Below are 25,000 nucleotides of genomic sequence, written 5' to 3'. Positions count from 1 at the left end.
TACAATACAGTATGGTGATGTCGTGATATTCTATTCTCGCTGATAGATGCGGCCTGGAATTCAAATGATATATTTTTAGTGGACTATCAATTAGTGTAAACATTAAATTAATAAAAAAACGTCATTCAAATAATTTGGTTGGATTCATTGCAATTGTACAGAAAGTGGACCAATTTAATGCAACTTGAATGTAAAATAAAAATAAATAGATAAATAAATAAATAAAAAAAGGCGTCTACTTTCAACTGCCGCAAATCGTTCTTTTTAAAATAATAATCAGGCCAGAACATGACTTAAAAAAAAAAAAAAAAAAAAATTATATTAAGACATTAAAAATAAATGAATTCAAAGTGCATATTATATTGGTTGGAAAAATAGTAATGTTCGTACCAGTACTTTGCGTAATATCATAAAATGTAAATGATATGAAAATGAAAAAATAATCATATGAAATAGTAATACTGCGAAATAATAATACTACTAAATAATACTACTATGAAATAAAACGAAATAACATAACGTGAATGAAGTGGTTGCAAATAAGGAATGTGAAGGAAGAGGAGAGTTGAACTCTGCCTTCTCTCTTCTTCCTTCACTAAGATGGCGCCTGGTGCTGACCTACCACCCCCCTGCCCCCCCTCCCCCTCTTCTCCTTTGTAGCCCCCCCCCAGCCTCCCTCCGTCGCCCCGCCTCCCTCCACCCTGGCCCATAAATCCCTTGTTGTTTATGAAAATTTACAACACCGCAATCCCCCCCTTTTTTTTTTTTTTTTTTTTTTTTTACGGCGCGTCTCGGCCTCCAATTGGCTGCAGCCGCAGTCACGTGTCCGGGAGCAGTGAACGTGAACTTTTTTTTTTTCTTTTTATATATTTATATCATTTCCAATCGAGGACTCGCTCAGCCTCTCTCAGCGGGCTGCACCGTCCTGCCGCCGCCTGGATATTTTGCTCTTCTCGCATCTACCGTCGGAGCACTTTCGAACCCTTTTTTGGACGGAATGTTTTGCACGTTTTGCCAAGATGTGTGCGATGAGGAGCACCCCGCCCGCCCCCACCCTCCACGCCCCCGCAGGGATGTCGTGCATCCACCCGGACACCTGGGACCCTCCACAAAAGGTAGGACGTCTGGAATATTTCTGCAATGTTGCAATGAATCGACTTATTGCCAGAGCGTTCAAGTGAGACTGAAAGGCGGTTGCTATGGTGATGACACTGTGTGGATGCTGCATAGTGCGCGCACGCGCACACGCACGCACATATCTTTATCTTTTTTCCCTTTATTTGCTGTTGACTTTCGACTGGGATGGGCTTCAACTGCAACAACAAATTGCTCGTTTGTGGCTGCACAGTGAACTGCACAAACACACACAAGCACACGCACACTCACACACACACCTGCTTCTCTCTTGTATGTGTGTTTTGAAGTTTTTGCAGGTGATGCTGCAGAAACCATTCTTTGTTTGTGTTCATGTTGCAATACAGCGCCACGTGAAATAGCGCGTGCTGTTTTGTATGATGGCTGTGATTGCAACTCATGTGTTCGTCATCTGCATGCGTGTTAGTGTGCGAGGAGCCTGCAGGGTGCACTGCACTCCATATTATCGCATGTCCAACTCCCTTTGACCCCCCCACCACACCCAGGCCCCTTTCTGCTCCTGGGTGTGGCCCCCGTGCACGTCCCAACTTGAGGGAAGCATTTTCATGGGAACCGTGTTGCCATTGGCCCGCTATAAATCAAGCACACACACAGCCTCTTATTTGGGGTGAATGTTCAGAGACGTGGGGCCGTGTCGGGATTTCAAGGTTGTGCGCGCGCAAATTTAGGTTTGACCATATAGGGTTAAAAATGCGTGAAGAGACAAGGGGGCCATAAAAATTCCAAAGGGCCAGTCGCTCCCTTTGGCCCTTTTCTTTGGCTGGACAGACCTCTGCTGCTTGTCTGTTTGCTTGTCTTAGAATTTGTTATATTGTATATTTCCTCTTATAATACTATATACAGAAGCATACTGCTGTTATTATACTGTATATATATATATATATGTATATATATATATATATAATGTATGTATGCAACCTTTTCATTTTATTATACTGTATATATGCACACTTTTCATAGTGTCATACTGTAAATATGCACACTTTTTTCTTATTATACTGTATATATATATATACAGTACATATATATATGCACCTATTTAACTTATTATATTGTATACATGCAGTCTTTTTTATCTTATTATACTGTCTATATTATTTTATTATATTGTGTATATGCAACATTTTCATCTGATTATATTGTATATATGCAACCTTTTTATCTTATACTGTATATATGCAAACAATTCATACTGAATGCAAGCACACTTTTCAATTTATCATACTATATAGAAAGATGCACCTTTTTACCGATTATACCCCAAAAGGGACAAGCGGTAGAAAATGGATGAATGGATATACTGTATGTATATACATAAATATATATAGATATGTGTGTATGTATATATATATATATATATATATATATATATATATATATATATATATATATATATATATATATATGCACATTTTTAACTTATTATACTGTATGTATGCTCTCCTTTTATCTTAAACTGTATACATGCAACCTTTTCACATTATTGTATTGTATTATATGCACCCTTTTTCATCTAATTATACTGTATATATGCATTCTTCATCTTATCATACTGTATATATGCCAGGTTTCATTTTATCATTTTGTGTATATGCAACCTTTTCAAATTATTATAATGTACATATGCACACTTTTCATATTGCTATACTATAGATATATACATATACACACACACATAGGGTGCATAATAAGATGAAAATGTTGCCTGTATTATTGATATATATATATATATATATATATACATATATATATATATTATAACAATATGAAAAGTGTGCATATGTACATTATAATAATTTGAAAATGTTGCCTGTATTATATAGTATAATAATGTATATATATATATATATATATATATATATATATATACATATATATATATATATATATATATATATATATATATATATATATACATGCATCCATTTTCTACCGCTTATTCCCTTTTGGGGTCGCTGGGGGCGCTGGCGCCTATCTCAGCTATAATCGGGCAGAAGGCGGCGTACACCCTGGACAAGTCGCCACCTCATCGCAGGGCCAACACAGATACAGAAAACATTCACACTCACACACACATACATATATATATATATATATATATATATATATATATATATATATATATATATATATATATATATATATATATATATATATATATATATATATATATATATATATATATATATATATATATATAAAATACAGGCAACCTTTTCAAATTATTATAATGTACATATGCACACTTTTCATATTGTTATACTATATATATATATATATATATACATATATATATAATACAGGCAACATTTTCATCTTATTATGCACCCTTTTTCACATTATACTGTATATATGCCCATTTTCATTTTATTATACTGTATACACGCACCTTCTCATCTTATGATACTGTATGTATGCAACCTTCTCATATTATTACTCTGTATATATGCACTCTTAATCTTATTATACTGTATATATGGACTCTTTTTATATCTTAGTAGTATTAAACTGTATATATACACCATTTTCATCTTATATTACTGTATATATGCACTATTTTCATATCTTAGTATCATACTGTATATATGCACACTTCATCTTATTACACTGTATACATATACACAGTATATGCACTCTTAATCTTATTATATTGTAAGTACGCACCCTTTTCATATCTTCATCTTATACTGTATATATGCAACCTTGTCATAATATTATACTTTATATATGCACTTTTTTCATCTTTTCATCTTATTATACGTATATTAAAGTTAAAGTACCAATGATTGTCACACACACACACACAAACACATGAGGTTTGGGGAAATTATTCTCTGCCTTTGACCCATCACCCTTGATCACCACCTGGGAGGTGAGGGGAGCAGTGGACAGCTGCAGTGGCGGCGCCCGAGAATCATTTTTGGTGATTTAACCCCCAATTCCAACCCTTGATGCTGAGTGCCAAGCAGGGGGGTAATGGGTCCCATTTTTATGGTCTTTGGTATGACTTGGCCGGGGTTTGAACTCACGACCTATACCAATCTGTATACATGCCTCTTTTTATTTCATTATATTGTGTACATGCAACATTTTCATATTTTTATACTGCATACACGCACACTTTTCACATTATTATACTATATATAGATATATATATATATATGCAACCTTCTCAACTTATACCGTATAAATGCATCCTTTTCATCTAATTATATTGTATATAGGCACACTTTCATGTCATTATACTGTATAAATATACTCTTAATCTTATTATACTGTATACATGCAGCCTTTTCATATTATTATATTGTATATATGGAACCTTTTCATCTTATTATATTGTATGTATGGACTGTTTTAATCCAATTATATGGCTGTTTTAATTTTATCATATTGTGTATATGCAACATTTTCGTATTATTATACTGTATATATGCACAATACATGTTATTATACTATATATATATATATATATATATATATATATGCACCCTATTCATCTTATTATATTGTATGTATGGACTGTTTTAATCCAATTATACTGTATATATGCAGCATTTTCATATTATTATACTGTATATATATATATATATATATATATATATATATATATATATATATACATATATATATATATACACATCCTTTTTGTAGTATTATACTGTATATATGCTCATTTCCATCTTATTATACAGTATATATGCACTCTTCATTATATTATATTCTATATCTCCACCCTTTTCATATTTTTAAACAATATATGCTCATGTTCATCTTATTATACTGTATACATGCACACTTTGCATATTATTATGCTATATATATGCAGCGTTTTCATATTACAATACTGTATATAAATGCACTATTTTCATCTTTTGATATTGTATGTATGCACTTTTTTTATACTGTATAGATGCAACCATTTCATCTTATTATATTGTATATTTGCAACTTTGTCATATTATTATACTGTATATATGTTCATTTTCACATTATATTTTATATATGCAACCTTCTCAACTTATATTGTATATATGCACACTTTTCATCTTATTATATTGTATATAGGCACTGTTTGCATCTCGTTATACTGTATATATGCACTCTTAATCTTATTATACTGTATACATGCAACCTTTTCATCTTATTATACTGTATATATCCCTGTTTTCATTTTATTATATTGTGTATATGTAACCTTTTCATATTATTATATTGTATATATGCACACTTTCATATTATTCTATATACATGCACTCTTTTAATCTTATTATATTGTATATATGCACTCTTCTTCTTATTATACTGTATACATGCAACATTTTTTAGTATTATGTTGTACAAACCCCGTTTCCATATGAGTTGGGAAATTGTGTTGGATGTAAATATAAACGGAATACAATGATTTGTAAATCCTTTTCAACCCATATACAATTGAATGCAATACAAAGACAAGATATTTGATGTTCAAACTCATAAACTTGTTTTTTTTTTGCAAATAATAATTAACTTAGAATTTCATGGCTGCAACACGTGCCAAAGTATTTGGGAAAGGGCATGTTCACCACTGTGTTACATCACCTTTTCTTTTAACAACACTCAATAAACTTTTGGGAACTGAGGAAACTAATTGTTGAAGCTTTGAAAGTGGAATTCTTTCCCATTCTAGTTTTATGTAGAGCTTCGGTCGTTCAACAGTCCGGGGTCTCCGCTGTCGTATTTTACGCTTCATAACGCGCCACACATTTTTGATGGGAGACAGGTCTGGACTGCAGGCATGCCCGGAAAGTACCCACACTCTTTTACTACCAAGCCACGCTGTTGTAACACGTGGCTTGGCATTGTTTTGCTGAAATAAGCAGGGGCATCCATGATAACGTTGCTTGGATGACAACATATGTTGCTCCAAAACCTGTATAGACCATTCAGCATTAATGGTGCCTTCACAGATGTGTAAGTTACCCATACCTTGGGCACTAATACACCCCCATACCATCCCAGATGCTGGCTTTTGAACTTTGCGCCTATAACAATCCGGATGGTTATTTTCCTCTTTGTTCCGGAGGACACCACGTCCACAGTTTCCAAATATAATTGTAAATGTGGACTCGTCAGACCACAGAACACTTTTCCACTTTGCAGTAGTCCATCTTAGATGAGCTCGGGCCCAGTGAAGCCGGCGGCGTTCCTGGGTGTTGTTGATGAATGGCTTTCGCTTTGCATAGTAGAGTTTTAACTTGCACTTACAGGTGTAGCGACCGACTGTAATTACTGACAGTGGTTTTCTGAAGTGTTCCTGAGCCCATGTGGTGATATCCTTCAGAGATTGATGCAGTACCGCCTGAGGGCTCAAAAGGTCCGTAATATCATTGCTTACTTGCAGTGATTTCTCCAGATTCTATGAACTTTTTGATGATTTTACGGACCGTAGATGCGAAAATCCCTAAATTCCTTGCAATAGCTCGTTGAGAAATTTTGTTCTAAAACTGTTCGACCATTTGCTTACAAAGTGGTGACCCTCGCCCCATCCTTGTTTGTGAATTACTTAGCATTTCATGAAAGCTGCTTTTATTCCCCAGCATGGCACCCACCTGTTCCCAATTAGCCTGCACACCTGTGGGATGTTCCAAATAAGTGTTTGATGAGCATTCCTCAACTTTCTCAGTATTTATTGCCACCCTTCCCAACTTCTTTGTCACATTTTTCTGGCATCAAATTCTAAAGTAAATGATTATTTGCAAAAAAAAACTAATGTTTATCAGTTTGAACATAAAATGTGTTGTCTTTTTAGCATATTCAATTGAATATGGGTTGAAAATGATTTGCAAATCGTTGTATTCTTTTATATTTACATCTAACACAATTTCCCAACTCATACGGAAACAGGGTTTGTATATATGCAACCTTTTCATCTTATTATATTGTATATATGCTCATTTTCATCTTATTATACTTTGTACATGCACTCTTTTCATTTTACTATATTGTACATCTGCACCTTTTCAAATTATTATACTGAATACATGCTCACTTTTCATATTATCATACTGTATATATGCACTCTATTTATCGTATTATACTGTATACATGCACCCTTTTCATCTTATTATATTGTATTTAGGCACTGTTTTCATCTCATTATACTTTATATATGCATGTTTTTTGTATTATTCTACTGTATATATGCACCCTTTTCATCTTATTATATTGTATATATGCAACCTTTTCATATTTTTATAGTGTATACATGCAACCTTTTCATATTATTATATTGTATACATGCAAACTTTTCATTTTAATATACTGTAAACATGCAACTTTTTCATCTTATTATAGTGTATATATTTGCACTCTTCTTTTTTCTATATTGTATTTATGCACTCTTTTAATTTCAATCTACTGTAAACATGCAGCCTTTTCATATTTTTATACTGTATACAGTCGTGGTCAAAAGTTTACATACACTTATAAAGAGCATAATGGAAGCTTGTGGATGGCTACCAAAAGCGCCTTATTGCAGTGAAACTTGCCAAGGGACATGTAACCAAATATTAACATTGCTGTACGTATACTTTTGACCCAGCAGATTTGGTCACATTTTAAGTAGACCCATTATAATTTCATAAAAGAACCAAACTTCCTGAATGTTTTTTGTGACCAACAAGTATTTGCTCCAATCACTCTATCCCAAAAAAATAAGAGTTGTAGAAATTATTGGAAAGTCAAGACAGCCATGACATTATGTTCTTTACATGTGCAACATTTTCATCTTAGTATATTGTATATTTGTGCCCTTTTTGATATTACTATACTGTATGTATGCACACACACTTTTTTTCTTATTATATTGTATATAAGCAACCTTTTCTTTCATATTAATATTTTGTATACATGCAATGTTTTCATGTTATTATACTGTATATATGCACGCCTATCTTATTTTGTATATATGCACTTTTCATCCTATTATACTGTATATATGCAACCTTTTCATTTTACTATACTGTATATTTGCACCATTTTTCACAATGTTATATTGTATATATATGCACTATTTTTATATGATCATACTGTGTATATGCTCAACTTTCATTTTATATTGTATGTATGCCCTTGTCATCATCCATCCATCCATCCATCCATCCATCCATCCATTTCCTACTGCTTGTCCCTTGAGAGGTCGCAGGGGGTGCTGGAGCCTATCTATGCTGCCTTGTCATATTATCATACTGAATATATGCCCACTTTTCATCCTATTATATTGTATACATGCAACATTTAAATTTTTTATACTGTTTATATGCACCTTTTCATCTTATTATGATGTATATATACAAGTACAACCCATTTATTTATTTATTTATATAAGCACTCTTCATGTTAGTGTACTGTATATATGCACTCTTTTCATATTATACTCTATATGTGCACCAATTTTCATATTATACTGTATATATATATATATATATATATATATATATATATATATATATGCACCTTTTCATCTAATTGTACTGTATATATGCCCAATTGTTCATCTTATTATACTGTATATATGCACCTTTTCATCTTATTATAATGTATATACGTATTCTTCATCTTAGTGTACTGTATATATGCACTCTTTTCATATTATTATACTCTATATATGCACCAATTTTCATATTATACTATATATATATATATATATGTATATATATATATATATATATATATATATATATATATATATATATATATATATATATGCACCTTTTCATCTAATTATACTGTATATATGCACAGTTGTTCATCTTATTACAATGTATATATGTACTCTTCATCTTAGTGTACTGTATATATGCACTCTTTTCATATTATTATACTCTATATATGCACCAATTTTCATATTATAATGTATATATGTATATGCACCTTTTCATCTAATTATACTGTATATATATGCACCTTTTCATCTAATTATACTGTATATATGCACAATCGTTCATCTTATTATACTGTATATATGCACAATCGTTCATCTTATTATACTGTATATATGCACATTTTCATTTTATTATAATGTATATATGTACTCTTCATCTCAGTATACTGTATGTATGCACTCTTTTTATATTATTATACTCTATATATGCTCCAATTTTCATATGATACTGTATGTATGTATATATGTATATATATATATATATATATATATATATATATATATATATGCACCTTTTCATGTAATTATTCTGTATGTATGCACAATTGTTCATCTTATTATACTGTATTTATGCACCATTTTTCATATTATTATACTGTATATATGCACTCTTTTAATCTTAATATACTGTATATATGCAGGATTTCCATCTTATTATATTGTATATATGCTAAATTTTTATACCATTATAATGTTTATATGCACCCTTTTCATATTTTTATCAAACTGAATAAATGTACCTTTTTCATCCTATTATACTGTATACAACCTTTTCATATAATTTTTATGTATATATGCAACTTTTTTGTGAAGACTGTGTGGCATAACGATTTGTTCCTCCAGGGATGAGTCGGGCAAGAACACAGCAAAAGGTAAACAATAAAGGATTTATTAAAGTAATAAAACAGGCTAGAAACAAAACACTGGTGCTAAACAGAAAGGCAAACACAAAGCGCTAGCATGGATGCCAGGAAAACAAACAGAAACACAAACACTAGGCACAAAGGCACGAAAAGGGAATACAAAACACTTAGCATGAGAGCTAGGAATAAACAAAGGCGTAGCATGTAAGATAGTGAGAACATACGTATAAATCAGTTGTCACTGTTGCACGAAGGCAAATTAGGATCCCAGGCAGAACAACGAAAAGGGGCGAGCTTAAATAAGGTAACAATCAATAGTAACAAGTGTGCGGGAACCGGTGGAACTAATAAACAACCATGGTGACAAAGCAAACAGGAAATAAGGACGTCAAACAACAGAGTCATACCAAAATGGAACAAAAACAAGAATATGGGTATGATCGGGACACTTTGGATCATAACATTTTTCATATTTTCATTTTATTATATTGAATACATGCACACTTTTCATCTTATATGCACTTTTTAATGGTATTATACTGCTTATATGCACCCATATCTTCCTATTATATTGCATATAGTACCTTTTCATCTTATTATATTCTATAAATGCACTATGAATTTTAATATAATGTATATATGCACCACTTTCATCTTTGTATTCTGTATAAATGCATCATTTTCATATTTTCATCATGAACCAAAACACGCTCGAAGAAAAAAGTCTATTTTCACCCAGAAAAGGGAAACATGAATGAATATAATTGTAACCTCCAGCGTCCTCCACAGTGGACATTTGTGGAGTGTTTCGTTAAAAACACAAATGTCCTCTAAATGGACATTAGTGTTCGGTATAGTCAGAGTAAGACCTTTCACACATTTTAAATACATCCAAACAAAGCACAAAGGTCCTCTGCAGTGGACATATGTGGTCTTTTTTTGGTCAGAGTGAAAACATTTGGTTAAATAATTACCTGCTATTATGCAAAACTTGTCATCTCTTCGGAATTGGGTTAAACAAATTCTGGAAAATCAAAAATACCCTCTGCAGTGGACATTAGTGGAATATTTAGTGAATACTTTTGGGGAAAACACATTCCTGCAAAACACAAGTGTCCTCTGCAGTGGACATTTGTGGACTATTTATCTGGTTAGAATAAAATAATTTAGGAAACATCTCTGCTATTATATCTGCAAAACACAAAAGGTCCTCTGCAGTGGACATCAGTGAACTATTTAGTTCAATATTTTGATTTAAAAAAATGTCCCTGTTAGTACGCAAAACAGAGTTGTCCTCTGTAGTGGACATTTGCGAACTTTTTCTATGGTTAAAGTTCAGATTTTTAGGAAAGCATCTTTGTTATTATATATGCAGACCACAAATGTTCCCTGTAATGGACAAACGTCCTTTGTAGTTATTTATCCAAATAAATCAGGAGAACCATATCCCTGCTAATATACAAACCACTCATGTCCTCTGTGGTGGACATGTTTGGTTTGAGTTAAGAATTTTAGGAAAGCATCTCTGCTCCTATATGTGCAAAACACAAAAGTCCTCTGCAGTGGACATCTGTGGACTATTCAGTTGGATATTTTGATGAAAAAAAATGTCCCTGTTAGCACAAAAAACACAGTTGTCCTCTGCAGTGGACATTTGTGGTGTATTTCTTTGGTTAGAATTAAACATTTTAGGAAATCATCTTTGTTAATATATATGAAAAACCACAAATGTCCTCTGTAGTGGACATTTGTGGACTATTTATCTGGTTAGAATAAAATAATTTAGGAAAACATCTCTGCTATTATATATGCAAAACACAAAAAGTCATCTGCAATGGACATCAGTGGACTATTTAGTTCAATATTTTGATTAAAAAAAATGTCCCTGTTAGTACGCAATACACACTTGTCCTCTGCAGAGGACATTTGTGAACTATTTCTTTGGTTAGAGTTACGAATTTTAGGATAGCATCTTTGTTATTATATATGCGGACCACAGATGTCCCCTGTAATGGACAAATGTCCTTTGTATTTATTTATCTAAATAAATAAGGAGAACCATATCCCTGCTTATATACAAACCATTCATGTCCTCTGTAGTGGACATTTGGTGGTGTTTGGTTTGAGTTAAGAATTTTAGGAAAGCATCTCTGCTCTTATATGTGCAAAACACAAAAGTCCTCCGCAGTGGACATCTGTGGACTATTCAGTTGGATATTTTGATGAAAAAATGTCCCTGTTAGCACGCAAAACACAGTTGTCCTCTGCAGTGGACATTTGTGGTGGATTTCTTTGGTTAGAGTTAAACATTTTAGGAAAACTTCTTTGTTAATATGTATGCAAACCACAAATGTCCTCTGTAGTGGACATTTGTGGACTATTTATCTGGTTAGAATAAAAGAATTTAGGAAAACATTTCTGCTATTATATATGCAAAACACAAAAGTCCTCTGCAGTGGACATCAGTGGACTATTTAGTTCAATATTTTGATTTAAAAAAAAGGTCCCTGTTAGTACGCAAAACTCAGTTGTCCTCTACAGAAGACATTTTTGAACTATTTCTTTGGTTAGAGTTAAGATTTTTAGGAAAACATCTTTTTTGTTATATATGCGGACCACAAATGTCCCCTGTAAGGGACAAATGTCCTTTGTAGTTATTTATCTAAATAAATCAGGAGAACCATATCCCTGCTAATATACAAACCACTCATGTCCTCTGTGGTGGACCTGTTTGGTTTGAGTTAAGAATTTTAGGAAAGCATCTCTGCTCTTATATGTGCAAAACACAAAAGTCCTCTGCAGTGGACATCTGTGGACTATTCAGTTAGATATTTTGATGAAAAAATGTCCCTGTTAGCACGCAAAACACAGTTGTCCTCTGCAGTGGACATTTGTGGTGTGTTTCTTTGGTTAGAGTTAAACAATTTAGGAAAACATCTTTGTTAATATATATGCAAACCACAAATGTCCTCTGTAGTGGACATTTGTGGACTATTTATCCGTTTAGAATAAAATAATTTAGGAAAACATCACTGCTATTATATATGCAAAACACAAAAGTCCTCTGCAGTGGACATTTGCGGACTATACAGTTAAATATTTTGATGAAAAAAAAATGTCCCCGTTAGCACGCAAAACACAGTTGTCCTCTGCAGAGGACATTTGTGAACTATTTCTTTGGTCAGAGTTACACATTTTAGGAAAGCATCTTTGTTATCATATATGCAGACCACAGATGTCCCCTGTAATGGACAAATGTCCTTTGTATTTATTTATCTAAATAAATCAGGAGAACCATATCCCTGGTAATATACAAACCACTCATGTCCTCTGTGGTGGACATTCGGTGGCGTTTCGTTTGAGTTAAGAATTTTAGGAAAGCATCTCTGCTCTTATATGTGCAAAACACAAAAGTCCTCTGCAGTGGACATCTGCGGACTATTCAGTTGGATATTTTGATGAAAAAATGTCCCTGTTAGCACGCAAAACACAGTTGTCCTCTGCAGTGGACATTTGTGGTGTATTTTTTTGGGTTAGAGTTAAACATTTTACGAAAAATCTTTGTTAATATATATGCAAACCACAAATGTCCTCTGTAGTGGACATTTGTGGACTATTAATTTGGTTTGAATAATAAAAAACAAATAGGAAAACCTCCCTGCTATTATATATGCAAAACACAAAAAGTCCTCTGCAGTGGACATCAGTGGACTATTTAGTTCAATATTTTGACAAAAATAAAAATGTCCCTGTTAGTACGCAAAACACAGTTGTCCTCTGCAGAGGACATTTGTGAACTATTTCTTTGGTTAGAGTTACACATTTTAGGAAAGCATCTTTGTTATTATATATGCAGAGCACAGATGTCCTCTGTAAGGGACAAATGTCCTTTGTAGTTATTTATCTTAATAAATCAGGAAAACCATACCCCTGGTAATATACAAACCACTCATGTCCTCTGTGGTGGACGTTTGGTGGTGTTTGGTTTGAGTTAAGAATTTTAGGAAAGCATCTCTGCTCTTATATGTGCAAAACACAAAAGTCCTCTGCAGTGGACATCTGTGGACTATACAGTGAGATATTTTGATGACAAAAAATGTCCGGACATCTGCGGACTATTCAGTTAGATATTTTGATGAAAAAAAATGTCCCTGTTAGCACACAAAACACAGTTGTCCTCTGCAGTGGACATTTGTGGTGTATTTCTTTGGTTTGAGTTCAAAATTTTAGGAAAACATATTTGTTAATATAAATGCAAACCACAAATGTCCTCTGTAGTGGACATTTGTGGACTATTTATCTGGTTAAAATAAAATCATATAGGAAAACATCTCTGCTATTATGTATGCAAAACACAAAAAGTCCTCTGCAGTAGATATCAATGGACTATTTAGTTCAATATTTTGATTAAAAAAATGTCCCTGTTAGTACGCAAAACACAGTTGTCCTCTGCAGTGGACATTTGCGAACTATTTCTTTGGTTGGAGTTACGACTTTTAGGGAAGCATCTTTGTTATTATATATGCGGACCACAAATGTCCCCTGTAAGGGACAAATGTCCTTTGTAGTTATTTATCTAAATAAATCAGGAGAACCATATCCCTGTTAATATACAAACCACTCATGTCCTCTCTGGTGAACATTTGGTGGTGTTTGGTTTGAGTTAAGAATTTTAGGAAAGCATCTCTGCTCTTATATGTGCAAAACACAAAAGTTCTCTTCAGTGGACATCTGTGGACTATTCAGTTAGATATTTTGATGAAAACATTTCCCCGTTAGCACGCAAAATACAGTTGAGTGGACATTTGTGGTGTATTTCTTTGGTTAGAGTTAAACATTTTAGGAAAACATCTTTGTTAATATATATGCAAACCACAAATGTCCTCTGTAGTGGACATTTGTGGACTATTTATCTGAATAAATCAAGAGAAACATCCCTGTCAATATATGCTAACCACAAAGGAACATATTTGGACTACTCAGTTAAATCTTCCCAAAAAACATCCGTGTTATAAAACATGTCGTTTGCAGTGGACATTGGTGGACTATTAGTTAAAACTTTCAGGGCAAAAAAACATTCTTTTTTTTATGTTGCTGTGCAATCACCCATTCACATGCTGTTGCAATACACAAATGTCCTCTGTAGTGGACATTTATGGACTATTTTGTTGAAACATGTCCCTGTTAAAACACCAATGTCCTCAGCATTGGACGTTTTTGTGTGTAAAAACACATCCCTTGTTTTATACAAACCACACATGTCCTTTTCAGTGGACTTATTGGGACTATTTAGTTTAAAAATATCAGGGAAAAACATATCATTAGTTTTTATGCAAAACTCAAAAGCCTCTGCTGTGTTGCTCAGATTTATAAAAAAAAATTGTAATTGTGGACTATTAAGTTAAAATGTTCCGGATAAACAAATCCCTTCTTTTATGCGAACCAGAAATGTCCTCTGCAGTGGACATATTAGAACTATTTAGTAAAAACAATCAAGAAAAAAAAACATATCGCTGTTATTATGCAAAACTCAAAAGACATTTGGTCTATTTCTTTGATCAGATTTTTTGTTAAAAAATGTAGTTGTGGACTTTCCAGTTAAAATGTTCTGGATAAACATATTCCTGCATTTATGCAAACTAAAAATGTCCCCTGCAGTGGACATTTGTGGGCTACTTTAAAAAAGAATTCCGGACAAAATATATCGCTGTTATAATGCAGAACTCAAAAGTCTTTGCTGTAGTGGACATTTGTGTCTATTTTTTTTCTTTCAATTTTATTTTTTTAAGAGATTGTAAAACAAAAACACATCATTATGTAAAACCCGGTGGACGTCGTCTATTTGTTGGTCCGTTAGAAATGTTAGGAAAAAGAAACCCCTGTTACAAAATATTACACAAAACACAAACACTGTAGAGGATATTATAAAATATAATATATGAGGTCATATACAATACAATATATATAATATATGTTAGTATGTCACACACATGCTGTGCAAATTGAATATATATTAAAACCTAACAAACTGCGAAAATATGACAAAATAATTCAAAAATATATTGTTATTGTAAATGGATGTCACACTTCATCTTACTATCCTGTATATGTGCACTCTTTTCATCTTATTATACTGTATATATTAATTTAAGCTAAAGTACCCATGATTGACACACGCACACACACACACACACACACACACACACACACGCACACACACACACACACACACACACACACACACACACACACACACACACACACACACACACACACACACACACACACACACACACACACACACACACACAAGTGTGGTGAAATTATTCTCTGCATTCAACCCATCACCCTTGATCACCCCCTTAGAGGTGTGCAACATTATTTTCCTATTATTACTATATATGTAAGCACCATTTTTCATATCATTATACTGTATATATACACCTTTTCATGTTCTTATGTTCTTATACTGTATACATGCATACTTTTCCCATTATTACTCTGTATACTGTATATGCACCATTTTTCATATTATTATACAATATATATGCACCATTTTTCATATTATTATTATTATACTGTATATATATATATATATATACCTTTTCATGTTACTATACTGTATAAATGCATACTTACCTATTATTCTGTATATATGCACCACTGTTCATATTATTATACTGTATATATGCATCATTTTTCATCTTATACTGTGTATACATACACACACCTTTTCCTGTTATTATACTGTATATATGCATACTTTTACTATTACTCTGTATATATGCATACTTTTACTATTATTATACTGTATATATGCACCATTTTTCCACAATATTATTATACTGTATCTATACACCTTTTCATGTTATTATAGTATGTATGCACATTTTTCCTATCATTACGCTTTAAATATGCACAATGTTTCATAATATACGGTATATATGCACCATTTTTCAAATTATTATACTGTATATATGCACCATTTTTACATTATTATACTGTATATATACACCTTTTCATGTTATTATACTGTATACATGCATACTTTTCCTATTATTACTCTGTATATATGCACCATTTTTCACATTATTATTATACTGTATACATACACCTTTTCAATCATACTTTTCCTATTATTACTCTGTATATATGCACCATTTTTCACATGATTATACTCTACATATCCACCATTTTTCACATTATTATACAGTATATATACACCTTTTCATGTTATTATACTGTATACATGCATACTTTTCCTATTTTTACTCTGTATATATGCACCATTTTTCACATTATTATTATACTGTATATATACACCTTTTCTTGCATACTTTTCCTATTATTACTCAGTATATATGCACCATTTTTCATCTTATTATTATACTTTATATTTACACCTTTTCATACATTTCTTATTATTACTCTGTATAGATGTACCATTTTTCATATTTTTATACTGTATATATGCACCATTTTTCAAATTATTATACTGTATGTATGCACCATTTTTCACATTATTATACTGTATATATACACCCTTCATGTTATTATACTGTATACATGCATACTTTTCCTATTATTACTCTGTATATATGCACCATTTTTCACATTATTATTATACTGTATACATACACCTTTTCAATCATACTTTTCCTATTATTACTCTGTATATATGCACCATTTTTCACATGATTATACTCTACATATCCACCATTTTTCACATTATTATACAGTATATATACACCTTTTCATGTTATTATACTGTATACATGCATACTTTTCCTATTTTTACTCTGTATATATGCACCATTTTTCACATTATTATTATACTGTATATATACACCTTTTCTTGCATACTTTTCCTATTATTACTCAGTATATATGCACCATTTTTCATCTTATTATTATACTTTATATTTACACCTTTTCATACATTTCTTATTATTACTCTGTATAGATGTACCATTTTTCATATTTTTATACTGTATATATGCACCATTTTTCAAATTATTATACTGTATGTATGCACCATTTTTCACATTATTATACTGTATATATACACCCTTCATGTTATTATACTGTATACATGCATACTTTTCCTATTATTACTCTGTATATATGCACCCTTTTTCACATTATTATTATACTGTATAGATACACCTACTTTTCCTATTATTACTCTGTATATATGCACTATTTTTCATCTTATCATTATACTTTATATATACACCTTTTCATGCATACTTTTCCTATTATCATTCTGTATAGATGTACCATTTTTCATATTATTATACTGTATATATACACCTTTTCATGTTATTATACTGTATACATGCATACTTTTCCTATTATTACTCTGTATATATGCACCATTTTTCATCTTATCATTATACTTTGTATATACACCTTTTCATGCATACTTTTCCTATTATTACTCTGTATAAATGTACCATTTTTCATATTATTATACTGTATATATACACCTTTTCATGTTATTATATTGTATATATGCATGCTTTTTTATTACTCTCTATATATGCACCATTTTTCACATTATTATTATACTGTATATAGACACACGTTCATGTTATTATTCTGTATATATGCATACTTTTTTTTTATTACTCTGTTTATATGAACCATTTTACTTTTCCTAATATTACTCTCTATATATGCACCATTTTTCACATCGTTATTATACTGTATATGTACACGCCTTTTCGTGTTATTTGTTGCTCCTGATGGGTCCTGATTAGCGCCTTGCATGGCAGCTCCCCCCATAAGTGTGTGAATGTGTGTGTGAATGGGTGAATGTGGAAGTAGTGTCAAAGCGCTTTGGGTTCCTTAAAAAGGGGTAGAAAGCCGCTATAAAAGTACAACCATTTACCATTTATACTGTGTATATATGCATACTTTTCCTATTATTACTATGTATATATGCACCATTTTTCATATTATCATATTGTATACATGCACCATTTTTCATTTATACTGTATATATATTATATTATATTATTATATTATATTATATTATATTATATTATATTATATTATGAACGGGACTCTCGCTGCTGTGTTGGATCCGCTTTGGACTGGACTCTCGCGACTGTGTTGGATCCATTATGGATTGAACTTTCACAGTATCATGTTAGACCCGCTCGACATCCATTGCTTTCCTCCTCTCCAAGGTTCTCATAGTCATCATTGTCACCGACGTCCCACTGGGTCATTATTGTCACCGATGTCCCACTGGGTGTGAGTTTTCCTTGCCCTTATGTGGGCCTACCGAGGATGTCGTAGTGGTTTGTGCAGCCCTTTGAGACACTAGTGATTTAGGGCTATATAAGTAAACATTGATTGATTGATTGATATGCACCATATTTCACATTATTATACTGTATACATGCACCATTTTTCATTTATACTGTACATATGCACCATTTTTCATATTATTATACTGTATATACACACCTTTTCAGGTTATGCATACTTTTCCAAATATTATTCTGTGTATATGCACAATTTTTCATATTATTACATTGTATACTTTTCATCATATCATACTGTATCCATATACAACATATCCCTGCTTTTATGCAAACTAAACATGTCCTCTGCAGTGGACATCTTTGGACTATTTATTTAAAATGTTCAGGATACACTCGGACCTTGCGGAGAGAATGAGCAGGTTCAGTGGAAGGCTCAGACTCCCAAAATGTAACACAGAACGACACAGGAGGTCCTTCATACCGACAGCCATCAGACTCTATAATGCATATGTTCCTTGACTGCACTTAAATGTAGAATATATTTATATTATTTATATATTATATATAATATATGTCATATATTATTTATTGTTACTGTTGTTGTGAGCGAACTGTGGTGCTGAATTTCCCCCAGGGATTAATAAAGTACTTTCTATTCTCTTTCTATTCTATAAACATCCCTGTTCTGGAAAAAAAAAACAAAAAAACAACCCAAATGTCCTCTGGAGTGGACATTTGTGCACTAGTTAAAAAAAAAATTCCGGACTCTGTTATTATGCAGAAATAATATCAAAAATATATTTTTGTATTAAACACATGTCATTATCTATACGTATTTAATCTTAAATGTATTTGTACATTTGTTGTATTCCCCAATATAATATTTCTAAATATCACCAGAATATTTTATTATTATTTTTAAAAGCTATCCCTCTTGTCCTTGCTACTCATAAAAGTAGTTTATAGCATTGGTTCTCAAACTTTTTTCAGTGATGTACCCCCTGTGAACATTTTTTTAAATTCAAGTACCCCATAATCAGAGTAAAGCATTTTTGGTGAAAAAAAGAGATAAATAAGTAAATTACAGCACTAAATGTCATCAGTTTCTGATTTATTAAATTGTTTAACAGTGCAAAATATTGCTCATTGAACTATTTGGAAAAAAAGATATAAAAAGAAATAAAAACTTGTTGAAAAATAAACAAGTGATTCAATTATGAATAAAGATTTCTACACATAGAAGTAATCATCAACTTAAAAGGCACTCTTTGTGGATTGTAATAGAGATCCATCTGGATTCATGAACTTAATTCTAAACATTTCTTCACAAAAAAAGAAATCTTTAACATCAATATTTATGAAACATGTCCACAAAAAAATCTAGCTGTCAACACTGAATTTAGCATTGTTGCATTTCTTTTAACAGTTTGTGAACTTACATTCATATTTTGTTGAAGTATCCATCCATCCATCCATTTCCTACCGCTTATTCCCTTTTGGGGTCGCAGGGGGCACTGACGCCTATCTCAGCTACAATCGGGCGGAAGGCGGTTTACACCCTGGACAAGTCGCCACCTCGCCGCAGGGCATTTATTGAATGAGGTATCATTCAATAAATATATTTAAAAAGTATTTTTGAATTGTTGCTATTTTTAGAATATTAAAAAAAACCTCACATACCCCCTTGTCATACCTTCAAGTACCCCCAAGGGTAGGTGTACCCCCTTTTGAGAACCACTGGTTTGTAGGACACTTTACTGTTATTCTTCCTGTCAGAAGTCCGGCTATTTGCTGCCATATTTTCTCTAGTCCATTTTTTTTTTCCTTCCAACATGGTCTCCATTTTGTTTTGCCAGAAGTATCTCATAAAAAAAACGGTAAAAAAGCGTTCAAACGTCCACAATATTGTCATATTTACCACGTTGCGCTTATTTATTTGATATTTGTGGAATATTCTTGATTGCAAACCGCCGCGGCGCATTCCGCTATATTAAACGCGCCCCGGCGCGCCACGCGGCTCGTGACGGTCGTGGATGTTTGCCGGGGAGCCGAGATTGCATCCCTGGCATCACGCCGCGCTCCTCGCATTGTTCCCAGCCTCCGTTTTTTTTCTGCCGCAATGCTCGTTAACCTCCCGGTGACCCCCTCGGCGGCGTCAGTGCAACAGTTGCGCCAGACGGTGGCGCACGACGACAGCGCAAAAGTTCCTCCCCCCAACTCCACATCCAGACTCCCGCCCCTGCGCGCCGGTTTACCTCCGGAGGTCACCGAGCAGGATTTACGACTGGTCAACAAAAGCACGTGACTCCTCTCCGTACCCCATATTTGGATGCCTACGTAAGCGAGAATCAAGTCCATGTCCCGCGCTCATTTCCATAATTCATCATAAATTGTGCGAGGGGCTGCTGGAGGACGCGTGGACGCACAAGAGAAACAAATCACGCCCGCGCTGCTTTTTACGCCTTTTTCCCCATCCACGGCCGAACATATAGATAGAAGCCCCCCCCCAAAAAAGACCCAAGCGCGGGCGGACTTGTCAACAAATGAGCTCTTATTTTGTCAACTCATTCTGCGGTCGCTACCCCAATGGCGCGGACTTCCATGTGCATAATTATGGCGAGCAGAGTTCGGCGGAGGAACAGTACCGGGACTCCGCGGCCATGCACTCCGGCCGCTACGGCTACGGCTACAACGGGATGGACTTAACGGTCGGCCGGGCCGGGAACGAACATTTTGTGGGCGGCGAGCGCACCGCGGCCGCCTTCTCTCCGCCCCCGGTGGAGCCGGGCAGGTACACGCATTCCTCCGGCACCTCCACCGGGGGCGCCTCGTCCCCTCCCGCTGACCCGCTGCCGGTGGCCAGCTCCACGCAGGCCACAGAGCCTCGCTCCCGCGGCGTGAAGAACGCGCTCCCGAGTCCCTGTTCGAGCTCCGGGTTGATGCACAGCGCGCCCAAGGTGGACGAGGAGAAGCCCACGGGGAGCGCGCCCAGCACCCCGCAGAACGTCAGCGACACGGCGCAACCTCAGATCTACCCGTGGATGAGGAAACTGCACATAAGTCACGGTAAAAAAAAATCCCTTTTGTTGTGAAAAAGTCGAGGGAAAATAGTCCTGTGCGCACTTTTACGCACGGCTGTCATTTCTTTTACGCACGCAACTTTTCAAGACTATCCTTCATTCCCCCCTCCCCCCGTCTTGTCCACTTGTAGATCTCTCCGGACCGGAGGGCAAGCGAGCTCGGACCGCCTACACCCGTTACCAGACCCTGGAGCTGGAGAAGGAGTTCCACTTCAACCGCTACCTGACCCGCCGGCGGCGGATCGAGATCGCGCACGCCCTGTGCCTCTCGGAGAGACAGATCAAGATCTGGTTCCAGAACCGCAGGATGAAGTGGAAGAAGGACAACAAGCTGAAGAGCATGAGCATGGCGGCCGCGGGCGGCGCAGCAGGAGGAGGATACAGGCCTTGAGGAAGTGATATCGGGGGAAAAATGATTCCAATCCCACCCAAAACAAACAAACAAACAAAAAAAGATTCCTCGGAGTGCGCATTCATTCAGAGACTTGGGGTGCTGCACCCGAACACCCCTTCTTTTCGTCGTGTTCTTCAATGTACAGCTAGACGTAGAGGACTACAAGAACTAAATGTTTAAATTATTCCTTGCTCTTGAAAAAAAAAAAGAACAAAAAATATAATAAATCATGTAAGTGTTTAGTAGTACTGGACTTGTGTATCGTATTTATTGGTGAGGTATATGTGCAGTGCAGCAGCGCCTTCTATTGTTTTTTATATATTATATAAATATATATGAATATTCTATGTTGATAAAAAAAGGACTGGAAGTGAAAGAATGTGCTGTTGCTGTTCGTCATGTTCATTCAAATAAACTTTCTACTGGAACTGCATTATTTTGAAAGGGTCTTTGTCTTCAAGTCAACAGGTTATTCCAAATAAAAAGTGTCTTTTTTTATTTTTTCAAACTTACCTTGCCTTGTTACTGCAAGCTCACACACACGTGGACACTTTTACGCACTGACACTTTTACGCACTTGCACACTTTTACGCACTGACACTTTTACGCACTTGCACACTTTTACGCACTTGGGCACTTTTACGCATTGACAAACTTTTACGCACTTGCACACTTTTACGCATTGACAAACTTTTACGCACTAACACACCCAACTGGCACTTTTTGGCCAGCTCCAATTTCCAAGCTGCAAATGTTGTTAGGGTCTCCCTGGCATTTGGGTGCCAAATGAATAAGGTGGTGGTAGAGTGTGTGTGTGTGAGGAGGGGGTAGGGTTGGGGGGGGTGGGGGGGGAAATGGATCGTAAAAGTCATCCGGCGCTTCCAGATAGGCTCACGGGCCATAAAGGGTCACGTGACGGCCATTAAAGTAAGTTTTATGGTTTTGGGGAGTTGACAGTATATTGCACATAACATATAATCGCACTGCGCGACCACACTTGGGCTGACTCTGCCTTCTACAGCTGACCAGAACTGCAGCCTGGACCCGGACCGGACGCCGGGTATAGAGAGGAGCGTGCGTCTTTGGGTGAGTTTTTTTTTTTTTTTTTTTTTTTGACGCACGCAGAGAACAAGCCAAGCCTTATTGTTGTCTGAATGCTCCCTCTATCTCCCCCCAATTAGTCCATTACGGTAATTAGTCGGTTGTGCAGCTCGGAGTTCTGGTCTGGGCAGATGTTGCAGGGCTGGGTCCGGCTCATGGACCTTTAATTGCTTCCTTCCACCGCGCGGAACTTGTTTCCCTCCATCTGTGGTGCATCTCATAATCCGTTTTTTTTTTTTTTTTTTTGGGGAGGCATGTTGGCTAATTATCTCCGCGTCCACCCACTGACTTGTAATATTCGATCACTTTGGAGAACTCGCAGATCACGCAAAGTTTCCTGTGCCCGCGTTTTTTAATGGCATTACGCGCCGCGGTGGCGTGGAAGTTGTTGGTGTTTGCTTTGGGCGGAAGGCTGCAAACAAGTCGAGCAAACACCAGCTTGGACGCGGACAAACAAGACGAGCAGCAGGGAGACTTTGGAAAAGGAATTCCGTTTTGTGTCAGCCGCGTCATTTTGTTGTCCGGGGTTGAAAAGTTCAAATGACACCCCCCCCCCCCCCTCCACTGCACCCCCCCCCCCCCCCGCGGCCCCCCTGCACCCCCCCCCCCCCCCCCCCCCCCCCCAAACCGTTTTGGGAAAAGTCACTCTCGCTTTGTGCAACCTCAAAGCTTCATTTTGAAGACAAATATGACTTGCTGGACTATTTCTAGCCTTTTTTTTTTTTTTTTGGTTCGACTTCCCTTTCAAATGGAAAAATCCCACCCACGAAAAGCATATTTGTCCACTTAGATTCCACGAAAAGCGAGCTAAACATGTCCGGCAGTAAATAAAAAAGATTTTATTTTATTTTATTTTATTTTATTTTATTTTATTTTATTTTATTTTATTTTATTTTATTTTATTTTATTTCATTTTATTTAATTTAATTTAATTTATTTATTTGTTAAATACACTGTAGCACTTTGAGGTTGTTGCTCAATGTAAAGCGATTTTTACAAATAAAATCCATAATTATTATTATTATAATAAAAGTTTGTAGTATTCTAAAATTATTCAAGCTGTTATTAAAACATAATGGCATCCAAAAACTGAACTTACTTGAGAAATGTGCGTCTATATAAACATATCTGACATATAAGCTACACAAAATGTCATGTTGTTAGGAAACATAAAATATTGTTATAACATATGATCAAAAATATATTTTAAAACTTTTCAAAAGTACATCCGAACCAGCTTTTTGGGGCCGAGTTGATCAACACAAAGAGTCGGATTTGTTTCTATAAATATTAGCGATTTTCCAAAAAATAAACAATATAAATAACTAATTAGTGCGATGCTAATTAATAATAGTGCAGGGTGAAGAGATGATGACTTGATAAGTCAGTGCTTTCCCAGTGAGGGAATTAACATGGTATTTTTTATT

At 34.7% G+C, this 25,000-nt stretch overlaps 2 protein-coding genes across 2 annotated transcripts in view; both read left to right on the top strand.

Moving 5' to 3' along the window:
• The first annotated feature begins 1,046 nt into the window (after nt 1-1,046).
• hoxa3a (homeobox A3a) overlaps nt 1,047-25,000 on the top strand; it is an 84,324-nt gene continuing 60,370 nt past the window's right edge. The window contains exon 1 of the mRNA XM_061882443.1: nt 1,047-1,115. The gene's annotated coding sequence lies outside the window, so the exon portion shown is untranslated. The remainder of the gene's footprint in view (nt 1,116-25,000) is intronic.
• Nucleotides 19,950-22,905, top strand: LOC133540001 (homeobox protein Hox-A5-like). Its single transcript, XM_061882449.1, has 2 exons — nt 19,950-22,064; nt 22,210-22,905. Exons 1-2 carry the CDS (start codon nt 21,542-21,544, stop codon nt 22,467-22,469), a joined length of 783 nt encoding a protein of 260 aa, XP_061738433.1. The 5' UTR covers nt 19,950-21,541; the 3' UTR covers nt 22,470-22,905.

The sequence above is a fragment of the Nerophis ophidion genome, linkage group LG21, assembly GCF_033978795.1.
Source record: "Nerophis ophidion isolate RoL-2023_Sa linkage group LG21, RoL_Noph_v1.0, whole genome shotgun sequence".
Taxonomy (NCBI): domain Eukaryota; kingdom Metazoa; phylum Chordata; class Actinopteri; order Syngnathiformes; family Syngnathidae; genus Nerophis; species Nerophis ophidion.
Note: the sequence above shows the minus strand (reverse complement) of the source record. Positions and strands in the feature narration are given on the sequence as shown.